General features: G+C 39.7%; 1 protein-coding gene across 2 annotated transcripts in view; it reads right to left on the reverse strand.

Annotated features, from left to right (window-relative positions):
• arhgef10la (Rho guanine nucleotide exchange factor (GEF) 10-like a) overlaps positions 1-25,265 on the reverse strand; it is a 115,857-nt gene that overhangs the window by 86,783 nt on the left and 3,809 nt on the right. The window contains exons 2-11 of one of the 2 annotated variants that reach the window (XM_062415896.1): positions 19,814-20,110; positions 16,349-16,376; positions 9,782-9,942; positions 7,567-7,662; positions 7,343-7,467; positions 5,116-5,224; positions 3,780-3,880; positions 3,233-3,310; positions 1,456-1,635; positions 262-378 (exon numbers count right to left, since the gene is read on the reverse strand). In XM_062415896.1, coding sequence (XP_062271880.1) covers positions 262-378; positions 1,456-1,635; positions 3,233-3,310; positions 3,780-3,880; positions 5,116-5,224; positions 7,343-7,467; positions 7,567-7,662; positions 9,782-9,942; positions 16,349-16,376; positions 19,814-20,105 — 1,287 coding nt within the window. In that variant the 5' untranslated portion in view covers positions 20,106-20,110. Of the gene's footprint in view, positions 1-261; positions 379-1,455; positions 1,636-3,232; positions 3,311-3,779; positions 3,881-5,115; positions 5,225-7,342; positions 7,471-7,566; positions 7,663-9,781; positions 9,943-16,348; positions 16,377-19,813; positions 20,111-25,265 lie in introns of both variants that reach the window. The other variant, XM_062415895.1, reaches the window with a different exon arrangement.

Raw genomic sequence — 25,265 nt, forward strand, 5'->3', positions numbered from 1 at the left:
AGTTTCACAAAATCAGGACACACTTTAATACTATCCATGAACCCAAGGTAAATAACTATTTTGTGTAATTAACTTTGCTTTGTCTGTCTCCTTAAAACCTGAGAAGTATAAATTATTGAAGCCTTTTGCTTTGGGGCTTTGTTACATTCAGCATCTGCTCAACACTACAGAGAAAAACAAGGAGAGGAGCTGAAAAACAGTTTAGAAAAAAATGAGACAACAAAAATAAAAACTATATCGTACTCTTGGGGTAAAGCTCACCTTTAAGAACTCCAAAAAGGCCGGTTTTGACATGCATGCCTTTTTAATGAGAGCCATGGCGTTGGTGAAGTTGTTCACGTACTCACTGTATACATCCAGCACCATGGACTTGGAAAACTGTGGAAACAAAAACAAGCATAACCATCTGAATTTGTAACAAAAGACCTACAATAAGAGGGTCTAGTGCACTGCCACGTTTGATTATTTTGTCTTTATACCAACATTCACAAACACAGTCGTGTAATTTCCTCTGACATCTTGAATGCCTGGCTAACCATCTTGTTTGTGGTGTGACCTATAGGTAATTTCAATGCAAAGAGAGGCTGGAAAATGGCCACTTAAGTATAGTACTTTAAAAAAATTGGTTTGTTTACCATCCCGGTTGCCGCAACACCCTTCACGAGCCATTTAAGAGGTTGGGCAAAGAGGGATGAGGTGGCGGTGTGTGTGTGTGTTTGTGTGGGAGGGGGTGTGTCTGTTGTGAGGTAGACATTTATTCTCTCTCCTCAATTAAACCCACACCAGGCAGCTGATAGTAGCAGTTTGAGGAGTGGTGGGGAATTAGCAAATCACATGGAGGAATTAACCCTCTTTGTTCACACCCTTCTTCAGGATTCCGTCTCTAAGATATTGCTAAAAGCCCTGCAGGTACAGATATACTGTCACATGAAAAAGGGCAGCTCAATGAAAGGTACACAATTCCAGCACTTTGATTTTCCAGGGTGGCCTCATTTGGTGGTAGGTCTTAGGATATCAATGAAACAGCACTATAATGGCCAGCAGAGAAGGAGAGGGTCGAATCAGCCCCTCTAATAGGCAAATAATGAGTGAACCTCATGGTTGAGCACAATGCAAAGCCTCACAACAGAAAACTAAGACTGAACACTATTATTCTAGTGCCAGAATATGTAAACACATATCCCAAAGAGCATTAGATGCAGTGGAGATATTCATCACAATTGTAATTGATTCCATGTTTGGGGTAAACTGTCCCTGTTTGCTCAATCTAAACCTGTACCTCATTATAACTCTGGAATCAGAAATGCCAAAAAAACATGAGAGCATTTATTCAGAATCCAACTCTTTGATTGCATTTTAAACAGAAACACACAAAGCAAATATCCATCCAGTTTGCATTTCATCTCACACAGACATATATGAAGATACATCTTAAATATGCACATGCACACTAACCGAAGCAACAAATAAGTCTCCAATTTTCTCACTGGTGTCCCACTCAGCCACACGAGATGCCAGAGCAATCTGAAACATGGAGTGGCACTGTGTAATCTCCCTGATTCGGTAAAATATAGGCCGGATCTTCCGTGGACTCAGGATGCGAGGATCAGCTTCCATCAGCGGTCTGTGGTATTCCTGGTGAGATTGTAAGAGAAAATTGAGTTTGTTTTTTTACCCTTGATATGTGAAATGTCTGTGCGTGTGTGTGTGTGTGTGTGTGTGTGTGTGTGTGTGTGTGTGTGTGTGTGTGTGTGTGTGTGTGTGTGTGTGTGTGTGTGTGTGTGTGTGTAGATGTGTGTGTGTTTGTGTGTGTGGTATGACTGAAGTCACTTTCAGGGACACACACCAGGGGAACAGACCAAGACCAATTTATTGGGGATGGCTTGTGCAATTGGGGACAAAAGCTGTGTCCCTAATTGGTAAACGTTGGTTTTTGAGTCAGTGGTTAAGGTTACAGTTAGTGTAGGATTTCCAGGAAGTCCCCAGGAAATGAATGTAAGTCTATGTAAATACTCCAAAAGTGACTTACTGTATATGTGTAAATATGTGTGTGTGTGTAGTGCTGGGGGGTGGGGGTTGTTTGGGTGGGTGTGCTTAAGATGAATCGGCAGTCCACATTCCTTAAACATCTCTTTTTTACAGCAGCATAAATAGACAACTGAGGGATAACAGACATATATCTTATGAATCGAGGAAATGTAGTCATGGCGCCTGGAAGAAAATAAATCCAAAGGATTCACCCATAAAACAGCATTTGCCACTGGCAAACATGTTAAAAACTCAAGGTGACTCATAATCATAAAAGCCAGAATAATAATGGTGAAAAGCAGCTCCCAGCAGAGTTACAGATGCAAAAGCAACATGGTGGAAGGAGCATTGATTGATTCTTCAGTCAGCACTCACAGGGATTTTAACCTACAGAAATGAGTTGACAGGCTCTTTCTGAATGGCAAAGCAATTCATGACTTCTTTGAATCTGAACATACCTTATTATTAATAATTATGTAAATAAAAAACACAATTTTACACCAAAAACATGTATCTATTCATCAACAGTGATGGTATTTTTTTGTTTTACAAGTCTTATCTGCGCAAATCCATCACACCCAATGAATAATCTGCAGAAAGAACAGGGGCAGACAGCACAACATGAACAACTGTGCAATTTGTTTTACAGCAATAATGAAAGTTACAACCCTCTATGTCTAATTGTGCTTGTGGCCTTTCATCTTTTTTTGTTATCTGTCTGAAGACACTGCATTTACCACTTGGCTGGACTCTCTGAATAACAAGAGATATTTCAAAAGCCCTAAACCTCACAAAGCATCACACGCAATCACGTCACTCGACAACAAAGGTAGTGCATTGTATCTTGACAGTGAAAGATTTTGCGGTGCATAAGGCAGCCACTGATTGCTGCTGATTCCATTTCAGGAGCTCCTTTTATTTTTTTCTGTGATGAGGAGATAACAAGTCTCCTTTCCCACAGTAAAAAGAGAGATTAAAGAAGAGAGGCTGCACCCCATCCTGTACAAGCCTGACAGTCTTTCTCTCTTAGCATCAGCACGCCGCCACAAAAATGAGGACGGCTGTTTTATCAGGATTATTTATGCTGAGACACCTCGGTAATTTGATGGATATCACCGCTTCTCTTTTCAGTGTAATTCATAATGGCTAATTGGTGAAGATATTGCATGTGGCAAAGGAGGACAACAGGGACTTAACAGCTCACCTGCAGGATCCTCCTGAGAGACTCCAGGTAGCTGCGCTCACTCTGAATGATGGAGCCGAGGATATGGCGTCTGACAACCTGCGTAGACAACAGACCAGTCAGGAAATCTAGCACTAAGAGGACATGATGGGACTGCAGTGTGCGGTATGCTTTCACTTAAGCATGGCGCTGGTTGATGGATTGCACTATAATCACGTGTTTGTCACAGGAGGAAAAAGACTCAAAGAGAAGTAGGTCTGTTTGAACAGGCCTCCATCGGAGTGCTGCATCATTTGGTTTCTTTTTGCACGTAAGCGGCTGTTCTAGTTGTTATAAAACACACTGCTTTTACAAACAGGATAGAGAGAAAAAAGCACACGCAGGTATGTAAAAATACAGAAATAACAACTGAAGGTTTTTAACATGATAGCCTAGAGCCTTATCTCTAAGCTTCTGGGTATAGCATGTGTTCCCAAAAAATTTGGATTTTAGTACAGTACATGTTTAAACATATAGTGGATGTATTTATTTAAAAAGAAGTAAGAAGAAATAATCCTCTTATGTGCACCTGGTGGTTGGTCAGCCCTTCTGGCATGGGGCTCAACTGTGGGGGAGGATGCTTCACTTCTGACACAGCCACATCCAGGTATCCTGCATCATCCTCCTCTTCTGCAGACATTCAGAAATGAAAAAAGAAAGGTTAAAAAGAGTGTGTGTGTCTGTGTGTGTGTGTGTGTGTGTGTGTGTGTGTGTGTGTGTGTGTGTGTGTGTGTGTGTGTGTGTGTGTGTGTGTGTGTGTGTGTGTGTGTGTGTGTGTGTGTGTGACAGAGAATGAGTAAGAGAGAGGGAACAACAGAAAGGCAGCCCTCAGATCTCACTGCAGCTAGAGACACACTGCGACATACTAAGTTTATTACCTCTAAAATATGAAGAGACTTCTGTACTCTCGGAAAAAGAGACAGAAACAGAAAAGGGAGAAAGGGAGAGAGAGAGAGAGAGAGAGAGAGAGAGAGAGAGAGAGAGAGAGAGAGAGAGAGAGAGAGAGAGAGAGAGAGAGAGAGAGAGAGGCAGAGAGGCCTTAGGGAAATAAAAGAAAAAAACTTTCAAAACATTACTGTATCTCTGTAGGAGTAAAGGAGGAGGCACACAGAAGTGCATCTGCAAAACACGATCCGACACACTCTCTTCTCTGCATTGGCACAAAGACATTCAAAACTCAAAAAAAAAAAAAAAATCCCCACTTCACCCTTAACCATAAAGACATAGATACCAGAAGCTTTCACCGTTCCAATTAAAGACTCTGGAATGATAACAGAGGATTGGTGGAAAAGAAATATAATGCTGTGCAGATTCCCCTCGATCAACACCTAAAAATAGCAGCACTGGCCTCTTTACCTCTTTGTGATGGCTTGGAGATTTGTTTGAGGCGTGAGTCTGGTATCTATGGTTTAAGGAGCTACTCAATACTCCATTAATGGATGCTAATCTCCCTCTATTGTCAGGCGACAGTGCCTATAACACAACCTATATTGTACGGCATGAGTTGCTCTATCCATCTCTTTCTCACAAACTTTACTTGACCACATTGTCTGTCTTAAAACTGTGAAAGCCTGTCTGTTTTATTTATTATGTTTATAATCAGTGAGATCTTTCTTTTTCACAGGGCTTTCATTTCTCCCTGAAGGGATTTGTATAAAGAAAAAGTAAGACTTTCAACTCTATCTGCCTGAAACATAACTTTGGCTTGGCAAGCTTTACACACAAGCAACTGCCAAAGAGTCAACTGTAAGGAGTTACAAAAGACAATCTTCACAACTAGTAGCCATTACTAAAAATAAAATAACATTCATCCAAAAAAGCCAGCTGACCAACATTTACAAAGTTTTCATACTTCTCTGCTTTACCTAATGTATCTTTTCTTTGAAGGAAGGAAACTTTCCGCATGACGGCTATTTTGGTCTTTTCAAGCCCATCCTTCGTTCCGCTTCTCGCCGCCTTCATGAGCTGTTGAACCTGGTTGGAAGAAGCAGACGGACACAGAGAAGGAGCGTGAGATCATGAGGAAAGTGCCATGCTGTGGAGACTTGATAACCTATGGTGCTCCTCTACAGAGAGATGGAGAGAAGTGGCGCTCAGTGGGCTCATCACAAATCTCACCATCTGCGACTCCCTGTGGGTCGTTGTACAGCCTCTAATCAGAGAGTCTATGAGCATATCATGGAGAGATTATGGTAACAGAGTGAACTCCACATCAGAGTAACAGAGCTGCATCGCTTAGTGCGAGAAAAATTTAGCTGACCACAAACTCCACTCAGAATCACAGAGGCCCTGCAACCAGACTCCACAGACCCAGAATACACCCAAGGTTGGTTGTATTTTTAAATGATGTTACTACAGGAAAGTAGGTCATTATTTGGGGGCAAGTTTGCACTGGTGTTTATGAAAGTAAATGCGCAGAATATTATTTAATAATTGATGTGTCCCATAAATGTGTCTTGATATTAAACCAGACAGGGAAAGAGAGAGAGACCGACAGAGAGTCTCAAAGGAAAGTCACAGTCCAAAGGAAAGCTGGAAAGGATGGTGCAGATAGTCAGTTAAGCCTTTGAGTCAGCTGAGCATACAACACAGCATATTTCAGCTCTGGGTGATCATCAATCCTATTGGCAAACATCTAGCAGAGTGATTTAAGCTCTGCAACGGGGTGAAAAAAAAGTGATATAGCTGTGTTCTCTTGCTGCTGGTAAGATACCTTGATGTCATAGTTGTGCTTGCCACCCAGCCTCATGGCCAATTCACGTTTGGTCCAGGCACATCGGTCCCTCAGCCGACGCACTTCAGGAGAGAGCTACAGGTGGTGGACAGGGGGAGGATGGGAGCATTGAGGGCAGGTCGCGTTTAGCCACAAGAGGCGAAGGGAGAAGAAATAGAAAAGGGAAATGGAGGGAAAGTGATCAAGGCAGAAAAAAAAAAAAAGCTACGCAACATTGGGAGTTAATCACAAGGATAGAGAGTGAAAGCTTGGAGTAATGCTTTGGTCAGAGGGGTTATGCTATATAAGGCTAATGGCCACTGATTTGTAGAGAAGGATGTGGGGGAGGGGTGGAGGCAGTTTAGGGCAAATATTATAGAAGTAAACTCTGTCACAGCTTTCCCAGGCTGCTCAAATTAAGCAGTGAACTGAACAAGAGGAGAACTTCAGGTACACTTGGTGAAAAATTAATCGGGCGAGACTAATTAAAAGCAATGTGTGATTTTGAAGAGGGCTGTGCAAGCTGAAAATTATTGCAAGGTCCTAATAGTCAAGGTTTCTTCATTAATTGTTCAACCAGTGAGGCTAAATTCTTCCTTTTGTTCAGTGGCCTGGGACAGGCATGGAGAGAGAACTGTAGGGAGATTTTTTTTTATACCACACCTTCCTGTAATTACCTGAGCAACTCATTTTCTGTCCCATAACATCAAGGGTTATTTTCTTCCCTCTTTGGTCTCCCTCCCTTTCTCCAAGCATGGATTTATCTCAGGATTTTCTTGGATTACAATGGAGTAATATTCTACACAAACACCTTCAATATGTAAAAATATGTAAAGCTAGGTATACATCTATACATTAATAAAGATTCAACTCAGCAAAATACTTCTATAATAGCATGACTTCAACAGAAACAGTGCATGCACGTTAAAGGCTGGTGAAGCGTTAAGGAAATGCAGTCCGATGTGAATGTGCACACAGTGCCATCATGTGGAAGACCGACACTGTAGCCGTGCTGCACAACACTGATGAACAGCATCCTTGGCAAAGAAGAGGCATGGAGATCTAAGGCTTTTCAAACCGAAATACCTCCTGTTTATTTTCATCCCACAACAAAAGTATAAACCCCCGACAGCCTGCTATACATTTTTCATGTTCTTTATAGTTTCCTTCCAGTTCTATAAATAAATAAAGAAAACTATGGAAGGGGAGCAGGAGATGAAATATTCTCCTTGATTATTTTTTAAGTGCTGGATAGAAACGAACCAAAACAACCTGGACGGCCGTGATGCCATTTAAAGTAAACACAGGGGATGATCTGTGTGAGATAAACACACATATTAGGCATGCATGTATCCACACACACACACACCACCACATACCTTGCTCCGTGTTGGTTGTTTGCTCTCGTTATCAGACTGCTCGTCATAGCTCTCAAACTCGCTGGAGCTCCACCCATTGTCTGTGTTCACAGGAGCACTGTCCCTCTGAACATCTTCATAGATATCTGCTAAACACATATAATTACAACACATCAGTAGGTCCACGGCGAGATTATAAACAGCCAAACATCCTAAACAAACATATTAGTGTTCCTGATACTGACCGTCATCAGGAGAAACGGGGTCCTCACTTGGAACATCATCATAGATCACCTCTAAATCCTCCGCCGCCTGCGACTCAGCTTCAGGCGCACGTACCGCTGGTAAAGACAACCAGCAGCATCAAAGTAAACAAACATTGTTTTTTAAATGAAAAAAGAGTGGTGCCTATATTCCATCTTTTTTATCTCCCTTTCTGTTTGATAGCTGCACCTCCTGTTGTTACATGAGTTTTTTACATTTCTCCCCAAAAAACAAAGCACACTCACATACATGCACACACAGCTTCAAAATACATTGCCTGGAAAGATAAAAGACACTGGATCTTCTCGCCTCTGGTAAGGAATTTATACACCCTTTGAATATTTACATACTTATTGTATCATTTGCATTTAAAGTTGTGGTTCCTCAGGGAAATCTGGCTCTTATACATGTTGCCATAATGGCTTTGTCCATGCGACTCAACATGATTGTATCCAGCTTGTTTGAGCTATTGACCCATTCTATCTCCACGCTCGGCAGGATTTGTCATTAACTGCTTTGAGAGTGTTTCAGCCTAATTTAGCTCAGTGAGCTTTATTGATTTGGTTTTAAACTGCGATTTGTCTGCAACACTTTCGCTTAAGCCCTGAGCAGCAACAATCACTGTTTTCAATTAATCTGATTGGAGATGTGTATTCTGTCATGGATTATTCAACAGAGTTCAGTCAAAAATTTGGAATAACCTTGGACACAATCCAGGAGATGAACAAAGACAAATGTTTTTCTACGAAAGAGGATTACACAAATGTTATTTCGATCTTGCTCATTTTCCGACGCTTGTGCATTCAGAAAGGACTCAGAATAGAGTAGAAAACAACTGGATTTGGACTATCCGCTTGACTATCAGCATATCTACAAAGTGACTAGGCCTCCTGGGAAAATGGCTTTTTATTTTCAAACGTGGTAAACCAGAAGTTACTCCCTGTGTTTTCTTACTTGTATTTAACTTTCCTATACAGAGACACAATGGCTTTCCAATAAACCCATTCATAGGTTACAGTGTCACTGGAGGCAATAGAACATTTCCTAATTGTTGCAAATGTGAGATTTATAAAACACAGTAAAGTATCTGCGAATGAATGTCAGATAATCACATCACAATGTTCCACTACCACAACTGAGGAGTGTTGCTTTGACAAACAGGAAATACTTCATTATTCATAATGATCCATATAAACTTTGTTTGGTCACACTGAAGCACAACAGACAAGTTTGTCCTCAAAGCAGGTTCAAACACACGCAAAATATTTCCTGGAGTCTGGTTTTCAAAAACTAAACATAAAAAGTATCAAATGTAAAAAAAAAATACAAATGTAGCACAGTAATAGATTTCTCATTAAGATCAGTACAGAAGTAGCAATTTATTTTGTCTTGCGTTAACTTGCTTTTCCCACTTTCTCTATTCTAATTTCAGACTTCTGGAAGAGAGCTTTAATACAATTTTATTATTAACTCAGTTTAAATAAACAGTACATGTTCAAAATGACAGCAGGGGCCTGTGTGTGAAAATACATCAGAAGAGTGGGGCATAAAAAATGTCATGCAGCATTGCAGGGCTCCTTTACATCTCTCATTTCTGAGCCACCTTCAAATAACAGCAGCACTGCTGACTGAGTCAAAATCCAAAAGCAATTTTCCTTCATGGAAATGGTTCTCTATTGATCCTCATCCTGAATTAATTGGATTCATGTCATGTCTGCGTAGAAATCAAATCATGGCAGAAAAATGTGTGCGTGTGAGCTAGTGAGTATTGTGTTTGTATTTTGGACTGTGTGTGTGTGGGTGTTTGTGCACATGTGTAAGTCTATACATATGGGTATCCGGCTTCTTTTTCCTTAGAAATCAATGAACCATAAGATGACCATAGGTCTGTAATATGGTGTTTTTGCCACCTTTGATCAAGGTCAAGAAATGCAATGTGTGGTACTAACAAAATACTGGTACACAATTTATATAGCCAATGTCATTATGGTGTGGTCCACAGTACTGTTTACGCAACTCTGGCAACCCAATTGGTTTTCAATCCAATCTGTCCGTGATGTGAACACTATAATACATAGGTGGAATGAGCTTGAATCCCAAGGCAAGCTTAGGTTTAATCTTTTTGGTCTGAAATTGAACTCTTGATCTACAATATAAGGTGCATCACTTCCCTGTCAATGTAATTTAGTTTGGTACCTTCAGAGATGTCCCTGGAGCCGGAACTTTCCTTAACGGTTTCCTTGCTGTTGTCTCCAGAATCAGCCGCCACCTCCACAGCTGATGGCGCCACAGGAAGCCTCGGAAGCTCCTCTCCCACACGCGGAGCTGGGATACTGGGATCGGCTGCTGTTGAGGCCCTGGAAGGTACCCAAACATTAGCACAGTTAAACTGACAGTGAGAGTGCTGTGTGCCTCATTACAAGTTAATTTCAGTTAGAGGAAGGGGAGGCATGGTGGCTGGAGGTGGGGTTGAAATAGTTCTTTGCTATCCAAGCATGCAAATGCACACTCCCTAAAGTCTGACAGAACCCACATTGCTGCCATTAAATGTTTTTGACTTCATGTTTTTAAGGAACAACAATGATTACCTCTACCAAGGAAACTGTGTTTTGTTCCTTTTGTCTCTGTTTACCATCAAATAAACAGTTGGTGTGTTTACTTGATAGTAAGCAGAGATATATCAAATACCAGTTGAAAGATTTCAATAAAATTAAGTGGAGCATTAGAGCATGGACCACGTTGTGTATTGTGGTTACTTGAATGAGAAACTATTAGAGCTTCTCTCAAGGATTTTGAAAAAGGAACGCATTTGGAGGGTTATTCAGCTTTGGTGAAGATATGCACACTCTGAGTGATTCTCTTATTATTTCTAAGTAGCTTTCCAGACCCTTTGGTTAGGAAACCTTTCCACTTACCCAAGACCTTAACTGAAACAGTAAAAATAGTAAGATAGTGCAGTGCATGGATCCTCTCAGAGTAGTATTTGTGATGAACAAAGCCCTGCTACCATTTCCCACTAAGTTGTGTTAAAGGTGACAACTTTAGCTACTTATAGATAACTTGTGCTGATCTACTTATTCAGAATAACTTTTACAAGGTCACATACAAGAACAAAAAAAGAAGAATCACATCTACTGCTTGTTGCTTGAGTTACCTAACTTGCCCCTGAGCACTTTCAAATTATCTGTCATGCCTGCGGCTCGCTGTAATCACCGCTGGCTTTTTGAATGAAAACATGGCCTGAACCAGCTATAAAAAACACACTTTGACATCACAGGGGAAAATCTATTTGACACAGCTATCACATGTCCTGTGTTGATGCTGAAAATGAAGGATTGTCCTCCCCCACATGACTGATAATTTGACAGAATCCAGCGTGTAGGAGAGTCCCATCTACACTAATTAAATCTGTCCTCTGCTAAACACCTCAGCAATGTTTGCAATGCCAGCAGCAGCAGCAGCAGCAGACACTCAAGAGTGATAGACATCTTACAGACAAACAAGACATGCCAGGAAAATAATGTGCACAAAATGCCATCATTTGGAACTGTTGGGGAGGCAGTCATGCAGACACTCGCACACTGGAAGAGAAAAAAGAAATACACCATCTGTATTCAGTCTTGCAAACCATTATCTTTCCTTGAAGGGTACTGCACCACGTAAAGCAGGTATTATTAAGAAGAAAGAAAAAAGGATGCACAAAGCAGACAAGGATAAAAAGTAACAGTAGAACACAGAACAGTGAAAGGCAATATTCACTACATGTGATTAATTTAAATTGTGTAAATTGCCCTTGACCTTCCTTAGCCTTTCAGCAAACCCAAATAACTTAGTGCTTCAATCTAGTCCAAAATCAAGTATTTAAGTGTTACATGTATGTATGTATAATATATGCTAATATAACATATTCTAAACATTATGAACTAACTAAGTCTGGTTGTGTTTGCGCCATGCTGTCTCTACTGTGCAATAAATCCCACCATATATCTGGAAGTAGATGTAATGCCCTGCCAACATATCATATTAGAAGCTACTGATAGCCATTTGGCTTTATAGTCATGTCAGACTGCAAAAGACTTCGAAGGATTACCCTGCACCATTCTCAATGATGTTGGATGATCATTCATCTAAATCTAAAGAGCAAAAACGATCTCAACCCACATGAAAACACAATAAAGAAGCATTTGTCAACACATTTCTTACGATTAACTGATCTCTTGTCATTAAAATTGCCAGTGTGGTAAAAAGAGTGGAGGCAGAACAGTAGCAGTGTCTGCCTGACCGTACGCATTCATGTCAGGTGTGAGTGATTTGAGCAGTGTAGCTATCGATCCAAGCATATCTTTGCACACCCCTTCACAACTTATCTGTGCCTATAAGCCCTAGTGAGTCATATAGCTGAAGGAGAGAAGCAGGAATCATTTTTCAATGCAAATGACATAGCCTGGGGCAGAGCGCAGCCTAAAGTAGAGGCTGCTTGAATGCAAATCTCACACTTCCATCTGTTTCCATTCCCTTCAGCTACAGTGCTGTGCCAGAGCAGCACCGCCTGCCATAGATCTACCTGTTTTACCCCCTGGTCTCTCCTGGGTATAGCTGTTCTCTCTAACTGCACAAGCATTGTGCTGACCATACTGATGGAGGTCTGTTTGTCCTCAGGTCATAAATCTCCTCCATAAACAATTGCACACTCCTTACATTGAACCATTCCCATGATGCACCGGGTGTCAAAGGTTGCACCACACATGACTCCAATTAGACAGCACTCAAAGTATTTGGTTTATATGGTATTTTGGCTCATTATGTTTGTGTACATGTTTGTTTTTAATGCTTCTACAGTGTCAACCTTCTCTGTTGCTTTCACAGCACACACAACCGAGGCAAGTATAACAAGGTGAATGGTCTTAAAAAAAAGCTCTGAAATATAAATGTTTTCTCTAAACAACATAAGATGAGTTTCTACAGAAGTCCTACAAGGCTGCTAAGGGTAAAAAGATGAGGTCAAACAAAAAAGCTGAGTTGACGTTATACTGTCTTTAGAGCAGTAGGTTAGAGCCCTGTGTGTATAAAACAGACGCATACATGCCACGTTGTCATGGTATCTTTTGTGTGGATCTTTTTATTGCTGAACTTCTGTTCAATGTGTTTAATGAAAACTATCTGTCAAGGGGTAAAAAGTAAAGTCAGAAGTAAATGTTGGCATCAAATACGGAAGTGCGCATAAAACTCACAGGAGAGAAATGCTGCCTTGAGCCTAATAGCTGTAACAAGCTGATGTGCTGTCATTGTAGCTCTAAGAAAAAAAACCCATATGTCTACAATAACAATCGCAAAGTAATTTTGGCAATATTATCCTAAAACTGCTGACAGATCTGGTGGATGTGCTGACAGTCTTAACACCTTGATTGTGGAAAGTGCTATTGATAGCTCTTCTTTAAAAGGCAGACTATCGACTAAACCGAAGTGGAAATGTAAACTCAGCAGAAATCTCCCTGCATGAGAAATTGCCAAGACCTCACTGTGACTCTGTCGCGCACACAAGCACACACATGCATGTAAGCACACACACATGCAGTAATTCACTCACAAATGCTCCCATGTGCACACAGCACAAACGTTACTATATACACACACACATCACACCTGTGCATAAATACAGACCCTCTTTCCAGCACAGGAAACCCCACAGGAATCCAAACCCTGAAGTCCATTATCAGTAGAGGTTTCTCAGCACACTTCCTAGAAGCCCAGGTGGGTGGCCCGGACAAGTCAGGGGCCCCGCATGACTACATCATGCAGGCCACATGGCTGCCTTAAATAGACATAGCAATGTAAAAGAGTATATTTTTTGTGTGACAGTCTCTGAATTGCTTTCATATGTTTAAACCTATCTGACGACTATCTAAAGCTATTTAAACAGATGCTAAATGTACACAGCCTTCATTAAAGTAGTGTAAGATTTACAGAAACTACATTTCACTTTTTATTTAATTTCATTTTGTAGTGACTGCTGAGATTCTAATTGCTCGAGTCATTAATCAGGATAGCTGACTTTTTAATGAAGGATCTGGGTTTAAGCTCGCTGTAAGCAAGTCGAAGTATCCTTGAGAAAAGCTCCAACTTCCTATCAGCTCCGGGGCTGCTGTTCTGTTGATGACTTTGACTGATGACCTCCCCATGGAAGCGGCAGGCAAAAGACAGCAGCCCAAGAGGAATCAATAAACTATCACTTACAGATCTGAGGCCTTCAAGCAAGCTGTCATCTTGATTGTGTGAATGATGCTGTCAGACCACACTGGGTTTGAGGTCATTTTACTCAAACACACACTCATCCAAAAATATATACAGCATATTAAATATAAGTTGGATTTATGTGTTTCCATATGCAGATGGAGGAGACTTTGCAGGAGGTTTCCAACTCCTATAGTAAAGCAAAAAGGCTCATTACTGATTTCCACACATTTCAAGGGTACTTTCATCCAAATCACAATGTCTATTTCCCTCTTAACTCTTCTGTTATTGAACCATGCTAATTTAGTTTCGTGTGGGAAGATTTTGAGATACCTTAAATATCACCTCTTAAAAACTCACACAGGTGTTTTCAGTTATTCTGGCTGATTAAATCTCCACTCAGGTTGAAGTCCTGAATGTGGCAGAAATTATGTGCATTTACTGGACTCCATGCCCTAATAAGAATGATATCAATGTAATTTGTCTATCTTTAAACATATGCAACATACCTAACAAGTGAATAAGGATGTTGTCGGTCAAGCACAGTCTGTACACAACAATACAGTCCTGGAAGGAGGTCCAGTTAGATAAAAAAATAATTATAATCACCCGTCTGAATGTTCTATAGATGTGCAGGGGCTTTACACCTGTGCTACATCACCAAAATAAATAAATAAAGCAGGTGAATGGAATGAAACTTGTGTGGGTCATAGCACTCAGAAATAAAATTTCAATAGTGACACAGCTTTCCAGAAAGTCCCAGTTTATAATTCACACACAATTTACTGTCAACAGTCTACATTTGAACTATTTGCCTGTGAAAGAATTGTCCCATAGGCCTTTCAAAGACAGACATTTTGACATGCCACCCCAGAACAAACTGTATTTTCGTCAGTTGTCATGAAGCTTTGGAGAAAGTTTAATAAGGCAGCTGTATTCCCTCACGTCCTGCATTTATTTATCTATGAGTGAATGTTGTTATTTCCTCCTGCTGTGTTTTTTTCCGTCACTTCTGCTCTTCTCACGCTGTCAAAATCCCTTCATTCATAATTACCTGACCAATGATCACAGCAATCAGTCCCTGGCTGCTGTTCTTTAAATACAGTTGCGTTTCTGTCATTCTGTCTGTCAGATCTACTACTGCACAAGTCACGTCCTCTTTACACAGATAAACTTAACTAAAAGTTTCCATCGACCAGCTGATAGATCCACTCCACCACCACCACCAGAATATAGATTCTGAGGAGATCCAGATCTGTCCGACAATCATTTAGCCTCTGGGAGCAATGAGCAATATTTCGGGGGTTTAGTCAGCAAATATCTGGATAATGGATCATGCATACCCAGGCCAAGACTTCCTCTTCTGTGCGCCGGTCGATGTTTAAAGTCCGATTAGCAATTTATGACAGTGCAGAGAACATTTTGATCAATCTGTATAGACAAATGCATGCATATGAATGCAGATAAATAAATAAAATACCCTAATAAATAGCTAAATTGTAATCTGACGATAGCCGATGCGAGGTCGCATTTTGGCCAATGCGTTCCGCCCCTTTTACTCTCTGGACAGACTACCTGCATGCTTCCACAGCCTGCTCAACCTGATTGGTTAATATACTATTAACACTACAGACGGAAACCAGAACAGTTCAGTTCAAAGTCTAGGTTTATTAACTACAGATTCTGCATTCATATGCAAGTAGCTGTTTATAGAGATTAGGGGGATTCAGTCTTATCACCTGCCTTCAGATGGCTCTGTGCTTAATGAAGATGTCTCACATCAGTGGAGGCTAATCGACAAAAATCTTTCTGTGTTGTTAATCTCAATAAATAAATAAATACACTTCAAACTGATCTCTCCTTAATAATCCGTACAGTAATGGAACTAAGCCGTTAATGTCATTAATTACACCTGTCTCCTTCCTGCTATGACAATTTAATGTCTGTGAAAAAGGTCCATTGTTTCTGTGAGGAGAGTTTGCCTGAGTTATTAAAATGTATTTTTCAATGCCTTTTGCATCACAAATAATTTTCCATTTACGAGATGTCAGCTGAGATTTTAAAGCCTGAGTGAGGAAAACCAACACTATTTGCATGACTACATACCATGAGGGTTACATAAGAAAATGTGTTTTTTATGATTGGGTGAACTGACTGTTTTAAATGAAATGTATCCCAACAGTATGATGGAGTATAAGCAAGGCTCATGATATTATACTGTATGCATCATCATAGATTAGGCAATCCATTGATTTCCCTCTTGGATTGTATAATCAACATCACTTTATTCCTGACATTCCCACTTGTCACTGTGGGTGTGACATGCCATCTGGTATCTAAATGTTGTACAAATAGATGCAGCATAACATTACAGTATCTCAAACCCACTGTGGTGTGTTTGGTTGGAGTGTAAGCATGACATTATCTCAGATTTAATGACATAACACTGATGTGATGTGGTGTTGAGTTTACTTTCTCCATTGCCCCTCAGTAATTTCCTCCGTACTGTAATAGGAATCAGAGTCAACTTACCAGCTGGGAGACTCACTAACTGGAACATCTGTAAAAATGAGGAAAATGGCAAACATGAGTCAAACAATTCCAAAGCAAAGGAAACACTTTTCTGAAAAATTAGTGGCAGAACTTCTCAAAAACAAAACAAAAAATCTATCTGTATGTCTAAAACTGAATCACACTTGCTTTCACTGATATACATGTATTAAAATTCAATTAACAAGAGCTGAACAAGCAAAAGTAAATCTGATATAATTAGGCAGGTGGTGTATGGGTTTCTTTACACTGATTTTTAATGGTTATTCACAATGTAGGCTACAACAATGTATACAAGCAAGGTGCTGTTAAACAAATGCCAAGATCGATTTCCCCTTGGATCCCAGCATGTAAAAGCTTGTCATCTGGTAATCGAGGGATCAGAATTCCCCGCTCTCTTTCTTTGCTGCTCTCAACCCTCGATTACATAACAGACCTCCACTACAAACCACTATCAACGTCCAGAATTCCCCTACGCATCTCCACAGCCCACTTAACGGATTACCACACATAGACTTGGTAAAAAGCTTTTAATTTAACACTAATCACTTCACTTTGTCCAATAGAACTTCTCCAAGACCTAAATCTCCCTCTTAATCTGGGCGTGTAATTACCAGGGCCTGTTTGCAACATTACCCAGGTAATAAATATATCATACTTATATCTACATAACTTCATCCAATTAAGGGGAAAGTTAACTCTGCTGTCTTACGTCTGTGTGCCTGAAGCAATAATTAAATCCTGTAAAGTAGAGATTAAAACCACACATACTGAAGTAGTTCACACAGTGCATGTCTATGAGAAACTGATCAGATTGCATTAACTAGAGAAAAAATATCAAATTTACATCTTAGAACCAGCTTATCAAACACAACTTTGTGTAGTGACTAAGAGAGCATAGGGGTTCATGTACAGCTTCTGGATACATGACAGAAAGCCTGCAACCACGAATTATCTCTATGATAACATAGATAAATAATATTCCAATAAACTGGAATATCATCCAGTTTCAAGGTAAAATACCAGACCTCACCTGGGCACAAAGAATCTTTACTGACAAAAAATTTATAATTTTATTCTCAGTATTGTATTAATTTTTTGATTATCCTGAAGATATACAGTTTCGGTTCAGTCCCAACATCATTAATCCACCTTTACGCTGACCAAACCCAGACTTAAAAACCCAGAGTTATAGAATAATTACTTTCATACTCCTTTAATGTTGTGGGTGGTAGAGTTAATTGTAATTAAAGGCCTTACAGTCCACCCACAGTTCTCTCACACAGGTGTGCATGATTCATTGTGTCTGATTAAGCCTTCACTCATGACTACCTGGGTGTGTCCAGGCTGCGCTTGGTTGACAAGTCCTTTATCCCTTTAAGCTGCAAAATTCACCTTATAAAATTCTCCTTGTAAAAGTTTACTGTTATAGTGTGACCAAAAGCAGGAGGTGAAAAAGAAGTGTATGAAGAGTATGTATGGTTGTAAACATAAACTGCACGACGTGCATTAAGTAGAATATCAACCACTGTACATCCTCCATCTTGTGGTCTTGAACACGGACTCTGTGTCAAAATCTACTTTAAAGACATAAATTATATTTAGTTTAATTATATTATAGTTTATATTGAGTTCATTTGTTGTTACAGTATGTTGTTTTTTATCAAATTGCACACAGAAAACCAAGGGAAGGGTAGTTTTCCCTAATAGGAGTACTGTAAGGCTTTCATCATCAATAGGTATGATAATTATTCTTAATTAATAGTTTTTTCAGTGTATAAAATGACAGAAAATGCAGATTATTATTCCCTGAAACCCAAATTAGCATGTCCAGGTGTTTTTGTGTCTGCTTATCTGTCAAAAATCCAAACATGTGGTTTACTGTCATGGAAAACTGTCAAAACTAGAAAAAAAAATCAATTTTAAGAAGTTGGTATCAGAGAGTTTGGGGCATTTTTGTGTTAAAAATGACAATCAGTCATGCCAATTAATTTCCTTTCAATTGATTAATTATCTAATCATCTCAGCTGGGGAAGTGAAATGCTGAGTGACAGCACCAGTAGGGTGAGACAATTTCTAACATAATCATAGGTGACATCACATAATTTGCAGCAAAGCTTTGCCACCTTTACACTGAGCAGAGGTCTGATCATGAGGAGTAAGTGAGACACCTGTGAGGGCCTTTAAAGAGGTACTACACACTAAAACGTGTTTTTTGAGCTGTAAACTCAATTATATGACTGTACTGTGGAGAAATACATCAATACTGGTGTTAATGTATGACAATAACATCAAATTTCATGGGTTAAAAATGGCTTAACCTGTCACCTGCTGTTTAAAATCAGCCATGAAAAGGTAAGGCCAGTGCTGACATCAACCGTATGGAAATTCTCTAATTCATGAAATGTATTTATATATAGTGCAATGATAACGCTCACGTCCCTCAGCGTTGAACTCATTTTCAAATATATGCTAATCGAGAGAGACAGTTTTAGCTGCAGGAGCTAACAGCAGCTACAGCAGAACAGGCCTGCTGCTCCGTCTGCGAGCGTCCGCAGGAAGAAGAGCTGCTGGCAGCCACAAAAAACAACAGAAAGCATCCTCGCATCTCGCCCTGCAGCTCTACAACTCTCTGGTTGTCTGTTCCTGCGGTTATCAGCTAGTTGTTTTAAAACATTAAATCACGTTGTAACCAGAGCTCTGTTGAAACTGTCTTTACTGTCTGTGAGCTGAATGTGTCAACTGATGGAGAGGGCCCAGTTTTCAGCAGGGCTCTGGTTACACCGCGGTTTAACGGTTTAAAACAATATTTAACCAGCTGATAACTGCAGGGACAGAAAGTCAGAGACTTAATGAGCTGCAGTGTGAGATGTGAGGGGGGATTTCTGTTGTTTTTGTGACTACCAGCTCTGACTTCTGGCTGGTTTGAATGTTGTTGCACTTTTTGTCTTCTTCTCATTATTATTACTACTTGTCGCTGAGCAACTCCTGCACTCTGGCCTCACACTGCCACACTCCCGCCTTCCCCTCCCCCTCTCTTCAGCACCTCCCACTCCTCCTCTCAGCCCCTTGCCTGTTTTCTAGTATTTTTCAAAATGATGCAGTGGGTGGAGTTAGACTCAGACCCCATGTGCAGTTACACTGGTTGGGTGGAATAAAAGAGTAAATTGTGTCTCTTTTAGGTACAAATACCTCAAAATTGTATAAAAATGATATTCCACCACTGTCAATAAATAACACATAATGAGTAATTGATTAAACTTTCAATACATTTCCAAACACTAGTACATATTGATGCTCATACAGCTGCACTTCTACTTGAGTAAAGTTTTGAATTACATTGTAAAATTGATACTTTTACTTTGAAGCATTTCTTCCATAGTCCATAAATACACATTCAATAATATCTACAAATGAACAACCAATGCTCCAATATACTGAAAGTACCTGTAGTGGGAGTTACATCCTTGGTGGGAATTTCCTCTTGTCCAGCAGGAGGCAAAGGTTTAGAAAGTTGTTGTGTGCTGTCTGTGACTGTTTGTGATACATTGTCTGATGTCACACTGTCTTCCTTTTTTGACATCTGGACAGGTTTTGCAGATTCGGGGCCGACTCCTTTACTGTCCTCCTGAAGTTTCTCCTCATCCGTGCTGTCTTCAAACACAAATTCTTCCCCTTGCTCCTCCTCCTCCTCCTCTTCATCCTCCTTTGGCGGTTGCTGAGTTATCACAGCAGACATGATAGCTGAAAAACACACCAAAGTTAGAAAATGAGGTGTCCAGCATTTAAAAATGATGAAATGATGAAAGATTGTGGTATTGAAAAAAGGCTTTCAATAACCAAAGAGGAAACATCAATCCTCTTTAATATTACAAATACTGAACAATGAAGTTAAGTTAAAGCTTCTTTCTTCAGGGACTTACTACAGTGAAAACATTGCTCATTGCTCATTAGCACAGAAAATAAACCACAGCAATCATGTTGTAACTAGTCTTTTCTCCTGCATCTGACAAGCTGCACTTAACTTTACACCAGGAGTTTCTGCTTGAACCTTAATGTGCTATTTCGAGACATTACAATTGTTGTCTAAACTTCCATCCTTCATATGATGGGAGTTATTTGGATAGAGGCATAAAGGTTTGGAGGGTTGGAATGTTCTCTGGTCTTTATAAACACAACAAAGCTGCTTAACAAAACAGCAGCATATAAAATACCTCTGAGATAGAAATCAGTGTTGTACTAAATAACAGTGTAAGAAGCTGGAAGAAACAGTGAAAGGTTAGACTGATGTCTTCACTAGTACATACAACACATGGCACTTTTGTTGCAGTGCCTAAAAACTCTCTAAATGAAGGGACTTTTTTCAAACTGTTTGACAACTTAAAAGAAATAAAACCCGAGTTTATGCACACATAAAACAACTCCATATATCAGGTGCAGAGGGAGACTAACAGAGTCTAACCCCAACACTATATAAACCTGACATATGGCGGGTGGAAAGACTGTTAGCTAAATCAAAAAATCTGAAGAGGCTTAAAGGCAGATTAATTAAGATATCCCCACACCCACTGATGAAAACATGTGCCAACTAAGAGGTTAATTTGATCATGTTTTATCAATAAAAACAGATAACACAGCAGCCTTGACATTTTAGGAATTAATTAGAAAATAGATGAACAATTACCAACGCTTACCAAGCTATACAGTATTTGCAAACACATAATAATGTTTTACAGTGATTTAGGACCCATACTATTTCCAAAACAGACAGCTGTGCATGTAGATCATCAGCTACAATTAAATTTGATGCGAACATCCAAATAAATTCGTAATTTTCCATGACACACATTCCCTCAGGTATTACTCAACTGCTTATTATAATTGTTTCACTATTTCACAAAGTGGGACTTTTCTATTACAGAGAGATTCTTCTTGTGTTGTGTTTTTGTAGATGTTACTGTATCACCCCCCACCACCCCTAGCATATGCTTCATATTTTGATTAGCACAGTGTTGAAACATTCTTGGGCCCGATATAACGATTTATCAGGCTCATTGGGAAATGACAGCATGGAGTGTAGGCGGCTGAACACAGGCCTGACACACCATGCTCGTGGATTCATTGTCAGCACTTATTGTTTAACCTGGATACAAGGGTTGTTGTGATCTCAGCTACGATTCTGGTAACACTGCTTGCTGACAGCTATATTTGGACATGATGTTTGTTAGCACTGTGAAGTTCAGGACTAGCGATAGCTTTGTATCCTGTATTACCAGAATACGTGTGTCTAAAAGGTCTTTCGGTTATAGTTCAAAATCAAAAGTTACATAAAGCGAAGAGTGCTACTTTAATTAGAAGTCAGTCTGCTGCCTGTTTACAACTATGAGATACCACTGCAGGCTTTGGACACAGTCACCTCCTCTGTACTGTACCAGAAACACAGTCTTCAGACAGCCCACTCATTGGTCAGATTAACAATGACTCTTTTGTAGAGGGAAAACTTCTGCTCAGCCTCAGAAAGCATTGTTTCTACATTCGTCACTGCAGTACTCATTAGCTCACAGGTCATCTGGGCCATGGCTGTACAGTCGGTGGTATCACTCAAACAGACTCTGAAAGAATGGACTTTTTTTTTGTCAAAGAAAAACAAATTCCTCTTTGAATAAATATGTAAGGTTTAATTGACTTTTTTTTTTTTTTTTTTTGCCACTGCACTTCCGCAGTACATATTTCACATATTTGCTCGCTGGAGTGAAGTGGATTGAGCAAGCATCATAGCACCCTGATGTCTTTGAGATATAATTGATATTTTCACATTATTACAAATCAACAAGGCAGCTAGTGCCTTGAATATAAGTTCAGCTTGACAACACACATAGAAAACTAGAACTCAAAAGTTTTCTACTTAAAATACCCTCCTCAGGATCAAAATGACAGGTTTCTTTCAGGGGAGGCATTTGGACAAGCCATCAAACAGACTCCAGCTTAGAAAAATAAAGAGCCTCTGGAGTGTGCTGTGTAAAAGCTATTCTTAAGGGGGGGAAAATAGGATACATCACAGAATAGAGATGAAACCAACTCCTACACACCCTGTCCCTGACCTACATAGAGCTCTGGATACTCTCCCATGCACTGTGTACCAAATGTGGTAATGAGTGGAGGGATGTTGTAAGTGTACAGTGGATGGTGTACACATCTCATGGGTGATCTGTGGCACACCAGGTCACACATTTGTTGTGCACTTTCTGTTTGAAAACTGCAATCATTATACTGGCTTGTTTGAAATGTGGCAATTCTTAGATTTGTGTATTTATCGGTGCTGTTTTCATTTATGTTTTCTTCCTCAGCTTCCATTCTAACTGGAGTTGGATCTCATGACACTCGGCATTTGATTTATGTTTATGTATACCTGATTTGATCTGCATTTCTTTCAGCTTCCCATTGTACTGTGATTTATTTCACAAAGCAGTAAAGATATGTAATTTGCTTTAAAATGCAATTAAATGACAGGAAGAGAGAAGAGAGAAAGAAGAAAAAAGGCGTTTCAAGAACAGTAACTGTATTTAAAGTTTTTGGTTTAGATTCAGCAAATCCACTGGTCTGTATATTTAGTTGTAGCCACTGTTTCACAGAATGCTGTGCTTGACCAACTGCAGACAAACCTCACAGCCATTGGTCAGTGGCAGTCGGGTATATCAATAGACAATGGTAGAGAACAGCAGCTGGTGACGACTGAATAAACAGCATTAGAAATCCCACAGAAAGTCACTGAGAGCACCGCTTCTTTAGGCTTCTCCTTAATATAAATTGTTACAACAAACATTCTGCAGACAATGACAGGGTTAGGGTTAGACCAGCAAACCATTGACAACAACAAACAGTGCCAGGCGAAGACGGTTCTGCCTCTAGCACTCTTTCCTTCTTCAGCTTTGCTGAGGACTTCCTATCAAAAGATACGAATGTGTCTCAGCCAATTTAGGAACCGCTAACAGCTCCTTAAGAACAGACGGAGTATGTCTTTCTTTCCCTGTCAAAAGGCATAACAATCTGAGTGGGAGGCTGTTCACAGACATTTGTGGATTTCATGGTTTCGCTTAAACGCAATGTTGCCCTACCAAAGATTTAAGAACATAGAAGAAGCTAAGCCTGTTGCATTATATATTATGATATGAATATTTAAAATTTCACTTTAAATGAATTTCTGAAGACTGTGTACCATGTGGAATATCATATCACAGTGTAAACACAGCACGATAAGAGAGTTATCTATACAAGTGGTTCTCAGCCTTTTTTGGTGTGCAGAACGCCCAAAATGATACACATCAGACCGAAGACCCGTATTTGATAAGATGCAGTCTCAGGGATCCTGATCTGGTAAGATTTAGCTATTGCATAACTGTCTATACTGTAGATTGGCAGATTAACAGAGTTTGAAACCTATGAACTCATTCTTATACATTCTTTCATTGCATTCATTTCTAGTCAATGAAATAATAGTGAAATTAAAATGTAGCACATTTTTCTGGGGACTCCCTCGAGCCCTCTCAAGGATCCCTGGAGGCCCCAAGACCTTACGTTTAGAACCACTGATCTATATTTAGTTTATTCCTACTTCCCCCACATTTGTTATCATCTTGTCACTGTTAAGACATGGGATAGATTATTCATTCAGGAACCAGTCTGGCCTTCATATGCCCTTGGCTGTACAGAGCCACTCAAATAATGTCAGTCCACAACAGCAGTGATGTGACGGTGGTGACACAGTAGTCAAGGACACAGTGGGAATAACCTCCACCTCCCATCTGCCATGTGGGCACACAGCACAATAGTATACCAGATGCATGTGTGTGCTGTACTGTACAAATACTGAATCAAGATAAGAATGTCCTGAATGTATTAACCAGACAATGCTTTTATTTAACAGTAAAAATGCTTTTGAAAGTGATGAATAAATATATACAGACTAGACTTTGGAAAATGTTTTTTTGTAACACACATTTGTTCAGCACAATAAATCCTGCAACACAAAGGTTTCTATAGGGCAGTGTTTCTGGATTTCAAAAATGTCAAACCCCAATCTCTATTATTACTTTTACAATATTTGCAAATCTGGTAACAGCATTGTTCTTAATGGCTACAGACAGAAACAGAGAAGAAGAGGATAAGTCTGACATATATTGCTGCAGACCTTCTTTTTGATCATTGCCCTTAAGTCACTTTTCTGTTTATCTTATAGGAGTGGCTGTAGTAATTATGAGTCAGAGAAGTTCGCAGACACAGATTATATACAGGGCTTGAGACTAATGGTGGCCCATTGTCCCGAGGACGGTAGAAAATGTGTTTGGGATATTTCATGATTTTTTTTAGGCCTATTTATGTATTTATTTGATTATTTTATACTATCATTTAGCAAATGAAAAACTGAACCAAGCGCTGACTACAACCAATCACATCTTCTCTCGCTGTTACTATGGTTACTATTACTGGCTGTCTACTCAATGCAAGACCTGAAATGTTCCCGTGGTACTGTAGTACCATCCGTCACACACAGCCTGCTGACAGCACCTCACAAATATGTTGCACCAGTTAAACAAAATACAGTGCTACTCTGGCTGTGTGAGTACATTAGCTAAACCAAACATTTAGATACGATTTCAATATATTATTGTGATTTTTTTTTGTTATAATCTAAGCCTTAAACACTTATCAAACATAGCTGGTACATGAACAGTAGTGATATGTGGCATTGCATGGACTGCAGTCATATTCACAGGCTGTGCAGTTAATCTGCAGATTGGGAGGGATGGGTCATAAAAATTAACATTCTGTATATCAACATTTGTTAGGAGATGGGTTGCAGGTGGTGAAATAATATATCATTAATAAGGAAAATATTAAT

Source organism: Scomber scombrus, chromosome 3 (genome assembly GCF_963691925.1).
Source record: "Scomber scombrus chromosome 3, fScoSco1.1, whole genome shotgun sequence".
NCBI lineage: Eukaryota > Metazoa > Chordata > Actinopteri > Scombriformes > Scombridae > Scomber > Scomber scombrus.